General features: G+C 34.6%; 1 protein-coding gene across 1 annotated transcript in view; it reads left to right on the plus strand.

Annotated features, from left to right (window-relative positions):
- Positions 1–3,501: 3,501 nt before the first annotated feature.
- Positions 3,502–14,185, plus strand: part of LOC106457610 (protein obstructor-E-like) — a 21,218-nt gene continuing 10,534 nt past the window's right edge. The window contains exons 1-2 of the mRNA XM_013917048.2: positions 3,502–3,696; positions 13,613–13,807. Coding sequence (XP_013772502.2) covers positions 3,651–3,696; positions 13,613–13,807 — 241 coding nt within the window. The 5' untranslated portion in view covers positions 3,502–3,650. The remainder of the gene's footprint in view (positions 3,697–13,612; positions 13,808–14,185) is intronic.

Consider the following 14,185-nt stretch of genomic DNA (forward strand, 5'->3'; position numbering starts at 1 on the left):
AAACACTTTTCTAATCCACTTTTTCTACTACTAAGAGGAACAGTGAAGGTTCTTTTGATTTTCTAAATGTTGTTGGTTTTCTACTACCATGAAGAACGGTGAATGTCCATTTTAATTATAGAAACGTTGTGGGTTTTCTACTACCATGAAGAACGGTGGAGGATCTTTTAATTATCGAAACGTTGTGGGTTTTCTTTAACCACGAGGAACAGTAAATGGTATTTTGATGATGGAAACGTTGTAGGTTTACCATGAGGAACAATTATGATTCTTTTAATTATCGAAACGTTATGAGTTTTCTATTACCTTGAGGAACAGTGAAGGTTCTTTCAATTATCGAAACTTTGTGGCTCTACATGCACATTTAACAATATTTCTCTATGAATATCCACCTTGGAAGGAACTGTGACATATCCTTCAGCATCACATCGCCGGTATTACACTGAATACTGTGAACCATCCACAGCAATACGACACTATATTAGCAATTACAAATAGTTCTCTTGAAGTGTGTTTTATACTAGCTTTAAGGGATTTATTTTTTGCAAGTTTGATACTGATTTTTTTAGCTCTGAATTGTTAAATTGTCTTGGTTGATTGTACTATTTCTCGAACTTATTTTCTTGATATGATACACTGATGATACTAGCTTGACGTTGTCACCTTTTGGTTCATTTTCTCCTAATTATCTCTAAGTGGTTAATTTTGTCCCTAGGTGTGTTTCTTCTGATAGTTGTATACTGGTTAATACAGATCAAAGATATTTTACTATTTATTGTTTTCGTTTACTGATGGTTTTTTTTGCGTCAAAGTGTTGTGTTTTAATTATTGTGTAGTGACTACCTTTTTGTTTGTTTATCGCTAGGAAGTGTTGAGTTTATGTCTTGTTATTAATATTAATACCGTAGTAGGGTGTGATTCCAAATCCATTACGTGAGGAGGATTAACATTCTATAAAACTGTGACATTTGGCCACATAACTACTAATTTGTTTAGTATTTCCAACCTTTCGGCTTCGCTACTGAAGCTTGTAGGTGATAATAAATTTGTATTTACGTGGAAAAATGCTCTAGGTTTTTGTTGTTTTTTCCACTGTAGTGGCAAATCCTTCAGTTCTCGGGTGTGTCCTGCACTGTTTCCAGTTTAACCATTTCAAAGAAAGGTCTACCTTGGAATATCGAGTCTGTGTTTTTATATAAATAATTTGTTATTATCGTACGTGTTTTCACTTAATTGCTATGTAGCATTTGTAATTTTTATGTTTTTTTTTTCTGTCAAGATCGTAAGCAATTCTTTGGAAATTCTGCAGTAAAGTAGGTGGTTCAGTCATGAAAAGTAAAATATATTCAATTTGCTTTTGTACGGCTCTGCCGAGCGAAACGAGGTAGAACTGAGTATAAGGATTAGAGTAGAAGCGTTCTTCACGCATGCGCTATGCATATCAAGCCATATCGGTGCGGTAACTATCCAATACCAAGGAGAACTTTCTGTCTATCTGTGGGTACATCTCCTCCTAAACGAGTTGACCGATACAGACCAAACTTGTCATTGTAATTTAGTAGTACAAAAGCAAACCAAATTCATATTCAACTTTTCTATATATTTAATAATATATATATATAATAACCCGTATATCGTTACTGCAGTAGCTATTGTAAATAGTTGAGCTTGAACAAAACTCGCACCACAAAAAAATTCCACAAGTCAAAGATTGTAAATAAAATATCCAGCGACAATGTGAATCTCTCTGGATCGGAATTTAGATCCTTTTGTCAAGATCTGGGAGGGTCACGTACTTGCGAAGACAATGCGGAAAATAAAGATATTGCTGCTGTTTAAGTTTCCCGCTCTTTTCTGATTCATACCATTTAACTTCCGGTTTATACTAGGATTAGAATAAGTGCTCAAGCTTGAATTAGAGAAGTACTTCACAATTAAAATATTTTTGGGTATTTTTTTACTTCTTGATTTAGAATATAGTTTTCCGTAGAAGCAAAATTCGAGATTATAATAAAATTTAATGCATTATATTTACAAAATTCAGACAGTAGAAATCTTGACCACATCTCTGCTGTGAAATGGGATGCTTCGAACAAGAAGTGACCCAACTGCTTTGTCATTTCTTCCACGTTTCTCGACTTGACTTCTACACCCCCTCATTTTCGATCCACTTCCTTTGTCTTACAACAAGTTCCTTGGAGAATGAACGCTACCCAAAATCCTGGCAGAGCTTTTGCTCATTTTTAGCCAATTTGTGCATGTATACAGCATTTTGAAGAGAAAAAAGACGAAGGGGTGCAGTGTCCTTAAAACAACCTGCAAATCTTTTTAAGGTAAAACATTTAAAGTGCATTACAAGAGCTTCAAAATAAAAGCCCATTATGGACTGAAGTTCAATATTACTTGGAAACTTTCACCGGATCTGTTGGGCTTTCACCAAGGGCAAAGCTGGGTATGCAATTTGCATCACAAGAAAAAAAGTATTAGTCAAATTGCACAACTACTTAAATGTATATCAAATTAAAATAAAACTCATTGGATAAAAGCGATTGCATATTAAGTTTTAATTTAAAACATTGTATTGTTATTTACACAAAAACCTGTGCGTAACTTACTTCACGTTATCACAGTGTTACATCCCGGAAGTCTTAATAATAAAATAAGACCGAAATATGTCAATTTTCGGCTCTTCAATAACAAACTGAAACAAAATATATCGTAATAGTAAACCGAGAACTGTAGTATTTAAACTAAAAAAAAAATGTACTGGTTTGTTTGTTTTAGCGCAGAGCTACACAATTGGTTATCTGAGCTATGGCAGCCGCAGGGATCCAACCCAGAATTCTAGCGTTATAAGCCATCGGCTTTATTGCTGAACCAGTGGAGGGACTAGCAATGTATTCATAATAACGTGTGGTTTCAATATATGCATCGCCAAAGCATAAAGCCATCGCGCAATGCTCAGCGTAAGTTTAGTAGCAATTTTTAGCCTTTTAGTGGCTCAGTGGCAAGTCTGCAGACCTATCACGCTATAAACCGGGTTTCGATACCCGTGGTTGGTACGGCACAAGTAGACCATTGTGTAGCTTTATGCTTAAGAACGAACAAATAATAGCAATTTAAATTGAATTAGTTTGTTACAATCACAAAATGTATGTTAATATTATTAAATACAAAGGCCACTGTTGTAAAGGACGCTAAACCTCCATACAATGTTAAAAACCATTCATTTTAATTCCATTAAGTAATATTCTTAACGCTACTTACCCTTCATAGAGAAACCAGCTTGTCAGCGTACTTAATGAAATATTTTCTTTTTCGCTGAAAGTGACCCAGTGACCTGCACCTTACCTGTTTAGAGATGTTAAATTTAAGGTGACACTGCCGCAGGAAAAAGGTCTCTAGCACAACAAGAGGCAGTCTTTAAGAAGCAGCCAGCCAATCAGTGAAATTTCTTGAGAACCTTCTGAAACTCTTCCTGAAATCTTTTAAAAACAGACTTTACAAAAAAGGAGACATCCGAGGCCGATTTGCATTGTCAAGTGAAAGTTACATCTGACGAGCTAAGTTTCTGGAGTAGTCATACTGCTCTCCGCAAATCGCCATCTGTAATTTTTTATGAAAGGAGTAGAAGCTTGAAAACTTAAAGGATGTTTGTTGCTACTGTAGTGTTGTTAGCTGGAATTTTCCGCACAGGTAAGTCTGATAATTACATACCAAAAGTCAACAGAAAATTTAAAGTTTTGATAAGAATTAAACTATTTTTAGTCAAAAGATTTAGAACACAGTTACTCTCTTAAAATTGAACTTTTCATTTTTTTTTGTATTTCTTCTCAAGTGAACTATTCAAATCATAATATTAAATGATAAAGCTAACATTATTAGTTAATAATATTTCTAATAGTAGAGAAATAATAAAATGTTGGTCTGTTAATCGAACGTGCATGGGATTGGTCCATCGAACCGACACCGTATTAAAGAAGAAATGTTGACTGCCAATCATAATTTGCTACGTGTATGTATACAAATCGTGGCAAACTTTTAGTCAAATCAACAAATATGTACATACGTGTGTGAACTGCCGACGTTAGTCTGACTCAGACTATGACAAGCTGGAATGCAAGATAATGTCTATCGTACAGTTTAAATATTGTATATTTACATGTTGTTGTTTTTTTCAGAATCTTTATATTGTATCTGATATTCAATCACCTCTACTACGAACTGTCACTATATCAGCAGTGCAGGATAAAGTGGATAGTTGATAACTCTGACATCAAATACATAATATCTTGTTGAATGGCACTTTGTAAGAAGTCGTGGCAGTGGCTTGCGAAATTTTGACACCCACACATCCACATAAGGTTAATATACAGGTATAATAATGGCTGGAGACGGCTTGAATGGGTAATGAAGAAAAACTTTAATATAAGTTTAACATAACAGTAAATGTACAACGTTGTCGTTTCTTCATTACCCATTCAAGCCGTCTCCAGCCATTATTAGTTTCAAAGTGGGTTCCTCGTCATCAAATATACAGGTATACTTGACCATCATGTGGGAGTGAGAGGGGTCACATTACTCAAAATCCAGAAAATATTTGTCAGGTTATTCTCAGCTATCAATGATGTCTTTGAAAAGTGTCTTCTTAGTGAGAAAAGTAAGCAAAGAATAAATCTTTAGAGTTGTTAACTACACAATATAAAATATGGACAAGTATATACGAATGTAAGAATATAAATTAAATATCCGGCTAATTTTGGGAATTTCAATTTATATTTTATCTGTCTGTCAATACAGAACTACCAACAGCAGATAAATTACTAGCGTGAACACAAGTGGTAATAAGCTTTTGAACAATATTTTGTTTTTAAATTAAAAACTTATTTTTTTTTTTTATATACACACAATATTCTCCTTGTAAAAACGAAATAAAATTTGATAACTATTTTGGACATGATCAATGCCGGGAACTACGTATTTTGTATATAGAGGCTACAGACCTATTTTGTGCACGAAATGATATTTAAAGAGCTAATTTTACAGGAACAAAGTGTGAACACTCAATTTATAAGAACAATTTGGAGTAGCGTGTAGCCACAGATGCTTGCTGGGAAACAATAGGCATCTAGTGTATCTGTAAATTCAGACCACTTGAAAGTGCAATACTACCACAAGTAGATTTTAAGGCTCAAGGAAAGTTATCCCATCCTTTCTATGGAAGAGTATTCGTATAGTGATATTGTTATACGACGCAGAACCAAAAAGACACAACATTTCAAAGACGAGGGCTTTCAGTATTTTCCATGAAAGGGTCAGGAGAACATTTAGGACAGTAATGGATTCCCAAGCCACGGTTCTTCTTATTTGGGAACATTGTCCTGATCCGCAAAATGAGGGTTATAGTTACGAAAAAGAACCCTCCAACCTCCAATAAAAAAAAATCACGTTATTACTGTTAACGGTATAAGAAACAATTTGGAATTGACAAAGGTTCATAATCTTTTAGCCGTACCTAAAACAACGGCTGTTTTTACATGGAAAAGGTTGACGAAGAAACTAGAATCACAATAATCATAATCAATCTTGATGTAGCTGTGCTACATCCACGTACAGTGGAGTATAAAGATTCAACGTTCTCGCCGTCCTTCGCCAAAACTTGTTACAATGGAAATTTCGATGTCATGCAATGGTGCGCAATCATGGGCATCAAATCGAGGAAGTTGAACTAGTAATTTTAGTGGCATCACTGCTCCAAGAAAACCCTTTTAATAAAGAGTGATTAATTATCGGTATAAGATTATCAATATATTCGTACAAAGCTTGTCAAGGTTAAAAGAATAAATTCAAGGTGCAAAAACAATTATATATACAGATAAAATAATAATCTAAATAGCATTTTGTGGGTAATCTGATAATATTATTAGAAATTATTGTGAAATAAGCTATGAAAATGTGGAGCATCTGTTCAAATATGTCATCTACAGGGTGGGCAAAAAGTCTGGGCACCCCCGCCCCAAATAAAGATAGTGTACTTGAAATAATTTATTGCATATTTACATATCTCATATTTACACAGACTAAAAAAAAGGTTTAATTAGTAAGCTAAAATGATCGTCTGTTGGCCTTCATTTTCATGACGTATGATGATAAATGTACGGTGTTACATCCTCCTTAGCATATTATCAACAGTTTTTTTGTTTCAAAGCATCAGTTGTTTCATATCGTTCCTTTGCCACAATCATTACTAAAACGCAAAAATTAAGTTGCTAACGTGAGCTTTGAATAAGGAGGGTTCTCAGACTTTTTTCCCCACCCTGTATATTAAGATTAAATGTTTAAAAAATGTGTATGTATATTCACTATAGCAGTAGTTAACCCTCTTGGGTTGTCTGGAGATGTTTCTGGAGAAGTGTTTAAGGAAATAGTTACTTAATATTCGATATTGATTCTTACCAAGAATCCCAATGTATTGCCATAGTAAGTAGGGTTACAATACTAATCCCTGTTGTTTTTATTCACATTCTAGGAGAGAAGGCTTTAATGTATAGGCACTACGTAATTAATCTTAATATGACAAGTTATGTTGGCGCAACTAGACCCTTTTGGGTCCGTGGAGCAAAATTAGTTGGGGAGAGGGGAGGGGCTTAACCATTGTTTATATCTATTGTGAGGAACTCTAAGATACTGGGGGGGGGGGCTTGATATAATTACAAAGGTGAGTAATTGCGCTGTTCTTTCTTATGTACAAATATCTCTACATTAAAACCCAACAATAATTTTATTTAGACACATATACAAAAGCAGAAACTGAATTACATAGAGATCATATCATTCTTCCGCAGAAAGAAAAACTAGTCATTATGGTCTATTACATGGAACCCCAATAACCACTTTTAAAAATGAAAAACAAACTAAACTTGGACACTAACTGCTGAACAACGGCCGCCCAGCTAAATATTTAACGTTAACCTGTGTAGGAAAGTGGAAGAAAAAGGGAAATATTAATATTTAGAATACAGTTAGAACAGATTTATCAAACCAGGAAAACATCGATAACTTGAAAAGCAACTCGACTCTTTAAACATGAACTATTTCCTGTCATTGATGATAATTACGCAAGTTGAAACAACCCTGGTATCAGATAGAATTGTATAGAACTCAGGTCAAATCGAAGAGATAATTCGACCATATCGTATTTTAAAATCAATAATCAGTTCATCAAAGGAAAGAGGCTTGTTAATTCCTCTGATATGAAAGAACATTGTCATGTCAAAAATGTAATTATCAACTTGCCCCCCCCCCCCCCATCCCCAACACACTCTCCGCAATGGAACATGGATATCTCATTGTGTAGCTTTGTGTACAAAGACGGACAAACAGGCTTTGAATGTAAAGATTGTGGCGCCACCTTTACCAGCTACATTTGCGAATTATTTGAGCATCTGAGAATACGTTTAAAAAATAATTCAGAGAAATGTGTTGTGGGTCACCGTGTTTCAAAACATGACATACTAAATTCGTCTATCCTGTAAACCTTAAAAACGCTTTGCAACTGACTGGATGACTGTAGTTAAAAATATTAATATTTGTCTTGATTTCGTTTGGATTTTCTAACTAATTTCGGGTTATTTTGAGCAGCCAATTAAATCCGGAATTTGTAGGAATATAGCTTATTGTATGATTAATCGAACGGTATAGGCAATCCTGAAAGTGAGAAGCATTTACGAAGTTAAAGTGACTTTTGTAGGGTTAGTGGGAGAGATTTTTCGTTGGAATTTGCTTCTAGCCATCAGTTGTTTGAATGCAAGTTCACTGAGAACACAGATTATTTTCTTCAAAAAACTTATTCCAGTCGTTCCGGACTCAGTTCAAATATCAGAAGTGTCAGTTTCGAAGCTGACCTGCAAGTGCAAGATCGCAAAATGTTCGGAATGTTAACAGTGCAGAAGTTGGAGACGTGACCGAAATAATAAGCCGTAAAAGAGGTCGAAGAAGGTTTACCTGTAACAAAGGTGACGATGTAAACAAACGCCTGAAGTGAAAAACAACATCTCGAAACGATCGAGTATTTTCAAGGAGGTTCAAGAAGAGTTCCATAATCACGAAAAAGAGGAGGTGAGGAAGGAAGATGGTAGAGGGGCAATAAACGGTGTCGACAAACTTCTTAATGTTCGGCTTGGCTTGACCAATGACCACCACTACTTGACCTTTGGCACCGTAAAACTCTTCACTTGTACAGCCTTGAACCTAGAAAGGTTAAAAAACTGCAGCAAAATGCTCAGCAGAGCGCAAACTACCCCCCTCTTAAACATACTTATGCTTTCCTAATTTGGCGGGAACCTTTCCACTTAACAAACCACTGTAATGTTCTTTGATTGGGTCAGAGCAGAGGTCGCTGCGGAATGGTTGCCTCTACGTGGTCGATGGTTCAAAATTATGCAACTCCATGGACTACGCACTGATAAACGTGATGTGACTGGACTCCTTAAACATAGGGAGGAGAGCCTATGTTACAAACTCCTTTAAAGTGTAACCATAATCCAACCGTTGACACAAGTTTGTTTGTTTGTAATTAAGCACAAAGCTACACAATGGGCTTTCTGTGCTCTGCCCACCACGGGTATCGAAACCCGGATTCTAGCGTTGTAAGTCCGCAGACATACCGCTGTGCCACTGGGGGCCGTTGACACAAGCCTAATATATATATATATATATATATCATTGAATATTTCTGTATTGTGTAAGTAAAGAAGGACCGCTATAGAACTCACAACAGCAGCAGGTTGACCCAAAAAATAGCAGATGACGAAGATCTGAATTCCCAGTTTATTACATTTCGTGAACAATTCTAACTTAGACAGTAGATTATAATCTAATAGAAAAGAAACTCTGCCTCACTCGCTTCAGAGGAACTTGGTTGATAAACATAATTCTGTTAGCCTCAGTTCTTGTACCTCACCTGATGATGCCTGGTAAATCTGATAATAAATGATGTCTGGTAAATAATGATGTAAATTTGGTGAAACATTGTGAATAAAATAAATGTTTTACTATGTACAACCGATAAGCACTTGTGTGAATTTTAAAAAAGTAGTTCTTTCTGATGTTTAGTTCACTAGATTGTTCCCTGTATATTATCATTACGTTACTTTTATACATCTTAGTACATTTTGTTTTATGTATCTCTCCTTATAGCTAACAAGGTATTGCATTACAGATCATACTTTTTTTCTGCAGAAAACAACAACAACAGACGAGTCATTATGGTCAACTGTGTATAGAATTCACAGAGTATATCTTGATAAACACCTCTCATAATTAAAAACGACTAAATTAACTTCTGATCAAAGGAAGCTACCTACATAAATCATAATTAAAAATAATACTAGTAATGAACATAGCTAATATAATATATTGTTGTTACTTATAATGATTAAATACATTGTTTCGCTATAAGTGGTATTTTCGGCGGTAATCCCAATATCACAAGAGATTTGGCTAACTTAAATCTTTTAACCAACACTATTAATGAAAATAATATTCAAGAAAGAATAAAGTGCAACTTACAGAACGTACAAAACTAGTTGCTTGCTTCATACAATACCAGCGATCTCCTGTCCCTCAAAGAACTTGAAATCCGTATATGCAAAAACTTAATATCATCCTTCCTAACAGCATCTTAAATAAATTACTATTGCCACACACGTTACTCTTTAACTGTAGAGTCGGATAGCAGGACAGTAGAGAAGTACAGCAAAAAAAAAGTTTATAAAAAATTAAACTAAAAATAAAAATTATACAATAAATAGTAAGAATGCTGATGCTCTAATTAAAATAGCCAAGTTAGATGCAATAAAAAAGAAAAATAATTTACTAAACAAACTATGAGTTGAATCTAACACAACTGATTCAACTTTAACTGTCTCTTGTCCTTTTCGCAACACACATGGAATGGCCAACCGGAAGTAATAAGTAAACACCGACCATTACCTTAGAGGATGTTCAATCACACTTTGTTGGGAAAATACGAAATGGTATAACGGCGTTTATTAGTTTACTTATAGCCTGGTGGTTAGGACTTTCGACTCGCAATTTGCGGTATACCGGGTTCGAATCCCTCTCACCGAAAATGCTTGCTCTATCAACTGTGAAGTCTTTATAACGTGACAGTCTATCCCATTATTCGTTGGTAAAAGAATATCTCAATAGTTGGCGATGGGTGGTTCTGACTAGCTGCCTTCCCTCTAAGTCTATTACTGCTAAATTGGGGACGGCTATCGCAAATAGCCCTCGACTAGCTTGCACGAAAATTGAAACAAACAACCAAATTATATTACTTTATTTGATTGTCGCACAAGACGCTCATCTCGTGAAGAAAAAAAATGGTATTTTCAACCTGAACAGCACCTTATGCGACCATTAGCGACCACACAAGACTCAAACACAGCATGACCATCCTTAATTTTAAAACTGTTGACTAGATGATGGACAAACAGCTAGCAGCACACGTCGTCCACTTCGCTACTCTTAACTAATTAGCTGGATTAACTGCTACGTTTACAAACTTCCATAACTGAAAGAGTGGAGATTGTTCACCCTGCTTGAGCCTTAGACTTTCCGATCCTCAGCCGAGCACATTATCTTTATGTCACACGCAACCCTTTTAAAGAGCTAGAAGTAATTTAGAGCACGAGAAGTGAGATAGTTAAAAGTGCAAGATTACAAGATTTCTCAAATAGCACACACCATTATTCTTTAGCAGAGCTGTGTGGTTTTATTACTTGGTGTAAACCAGACCTTGTGGATTTATCTACATATATATAGGTCATCTGAGTCATTGTCCTTCTAATTCTCTATACCAGTGTATGTAGCGAAGTCGTAAGTTGTAATGGGAAGGTAAACAATGTTTTAAAGCTCAAAATAGGACGAAGAAAACAGCAGGAAAAGGACTGGAGAGAAGACACGAGCTGAGGAGGTGGTTTTGATTTTTTTTTAAATCAAAGATTGCACTTTCTACGATAAAACTGGCTAATGACGTGAGTCAAATTTCTTTCAAAAATTGTTATAGGTGTACAGAAATGTTTGATACGACACATGGTAAAGTTGAAGAAATGTCCTGATTGGGGTTTTAATTTTGAAAAACTAAAAGTAAAATTGTTAAAAACTAAAACTTCCAGGTGCACTTTAAATATTTGATTGTCTCGTCTTATAAACACAAGGAATATTTGAAAAACTTTTTTCAGTACTTTTTTAACAGACGACATTTTGTTTGTTTGGGTAAAGAAACTTGAGAAATATATCAGTCTAATCAAATGAACACATACACATAACACGCCTTGGTGAGAACAGATAATAGAATATTGAGGCTGAAAAATTATTAAAACAACAGTTAAAATGAAATGTTATAAAAATATTCAATTGGTTATTCGTTTGTCTGTTTCTTGTTAAGCACAGTAGGCTATCTAGGCTTTTCTGTTCCAGCAGTAGCTCAGCGGTATGTCTGCGGACTTACCACGCTAGAATCCGGGTTTCGATACACGTGGTGGGCAGAGCACATATAGCCCATTGTGTAGCTTTGTGCCTAATGACAAAAAAAAACAAAAAACAATCCAGCAGTTGGTATAATTCCCCACAAAATATTATAAAGTAGGGGTCCCAAACTCTCTCAGCACAAGACTCTCCAGAACATTTTGCATCCTAACTAAGGCCCATCCCCACCCAATAAAGCTGTAGATACTGAGTACCTTAATAGTAGTGTGTATTCGCGTGCGATCCCCTGTTTGGGGACTCCTGTTCTAGAGACAAGTCGGGTGAATAAAGATTTTGTTTATCAGTCCACTCGTGTTTGTTTTAATGTCATTTGCTGTCCGTGTTCATTTTATTCATTTCCAAGACATTTCATTAACCTGATTTTTTTTGCAGATATATATAATATATTTATTACACACAACAAGCATTAATAAAAAATATAACATTCCATAATCAAAATGAAGTCACCAGGACATAGGTTATGATGTGGGATATAAGATGTGTTCTGGTCTTTGGAGGTGACTGCAGAAGTAGCGGTTGGAAGGATACATCGTATATCAGTCTTAACATCTTTTTTTTAACATTTTGTGGCAATTCTATATTTAAGCCCTTTTTTAAAAGAATTTCACACAGTAGTTGAGCTTTTACAATCTCTAAGTTACCGGTAACGACATATTTATGAAAAGTATCAATAAAATACTATTTTTACATTCACAGGGCAAAATATTTACATGAGCTTTTTAATAAACTAATAATTATATACGAGTGGTCCAAACGGAATTTCATATTTACCAGAGCTTTTCTTAAGGATTTTTTTCAACTGCACAATTATATTTTAACTTCATCATTTTTCAATACACGACGCCTTATTGCACCTCATATATACAGGCCTAGTAGCAAATGATCCAAAAAATGAAGAATATTCTAGTAAATACATTTACTTATCAACTTAGGAGTGGAATTTTATAATCTTAAATATCTTTTTTTTAATATTTAACCACTTTAACTTAATTATTTAGATAAATTTTGAACTGCATACATATTTTTACAAATGCACACTAGGAAAACCCCTGATATTTACAACTAATAATAGGTTTCAAGCTTTTACAAGGAGAAATGTTTTATTTTATAGATTGGCGAATAATACTAGAAATCTGTAAGGCATTAAATATGTTATGTTTAAAATTAATTATAAAATACGAAGTTCTAGTTCTAGGTTTATCTTTCTCGAATTTTGATAAATTATTCATTTTTAATATATACTTCACTATACATAAAATAAACGTTATGTGTGATCGTGTTAGAAATTAAATTTGTTAAGTATTTTAATCAGTATCCGTATTTTAGAAAGATTAAGTTGATATATCTTTCTAAAAACAATTTACTTATATGAGTAATAAAAAATCCGTCCTGGCATGGCCAGGTGGTTAGGGAACTCGACTCGCAATCTGAGGGTCGCAGGTTCGAATCCTCGTTACACCAAACATTCTCGCACTTTTAGCCGTGGGGGCGTTATAATGTGACGTCAATTCCACTATTCGTTGGTAAAAGTGTAGCCTAAGAGGTGGTGATTACTAGCTTCCTTACACTGCTAAATTAGGGACGGCTAACGCGAAATTCAAAACAAATAAAAAATCGTATTTATAGAGTACTGCAAAATTATTGAAAATTAATCCATTTTATTTTATATTTTTCATTTACCTCTTATTATTTTTAGAAAAGCTGTCTAAAAAAAACAATTTAACAATACCGAAATCTTGGTTTAATCCATAAGGATATATCCTTGTTTAATTTCAGAAAATAAAAATTCTCACGTTCAATTTATAGAATATTAGAGCACCTGAATACTTCATTTGTAACAGAAATTACTAAACTAGTATATAGCTGTGTCTGAAGTAATAATGTATGAGTACCCTACAACTGATGCCTTTATTTGCCACACACTGTATGGTATCCCTTTAAACTGTACTGGGCATATATTATGTAATTTAACTACAAACAAAAATCACTCATCAGTTCCAGAAACCAATAAAGATAAATGTTCTTTGAAGTCGATTACTAGCTGTGGGTTGTTTTTCAGGATGGAGCCAATGTCCAGAACCTGACGGATTTTTTCCACATGAGAGGCAGTGTGACCGCTACTACCTCTGTCGAGAAGGTGAGATCAGTGAAGGACTTTGTCCTGATGGTTTGGCTTTCAATGATCAAGTCTCCCAATTCAATCCCCGCTGTGATTACATTCAGGACGTTGACTGTAGTACGAGACCCGATCTTCGTAAGTTTTGTTTTTAAAACATACTATCGTATTACTATTGTTATATAGTAATATACAACGAAATAACTAGCGTGTTTTGGTATGATTTAAACCAATCGTTTCCAAGTTTTTACTTCCAAACCGGCAAAATAACTTATACGTTTTGATATTTAATATGATTCTGTTTTTAACAATCATACAAATTATGTAATAATGTTTTTTTCTATCCGGTTTTATTTCCACTATCTGCACTAGTTCAGGTGTATGTATATATATATATGTATACTTCTAGTTTAGGTGTTTATATATATATATATATGTATGTATACTCCTGGTTCAGGTATATATATATGTGTGTGTATGTACTACTTCCTGTTCAGGTGTGTGTACACTTCTAGT

Source organism: Limulus polyphemus, unplaced genomic scaffold, assembly GCF_000517525.1.
Source record: "Limulus polyphemus unplaced genomic scaffold, Limulus_polyphemus-2.1.2 Scaffold351, whole genome shotgun sequence".
Classification (NCBI taxonomy): domain Eukaryota; kingdom Metazoa; phylum Arthropoda; class Merostomata; order Xiphosura; family Limulidae; genus Limulus; species Limulus polyphemus.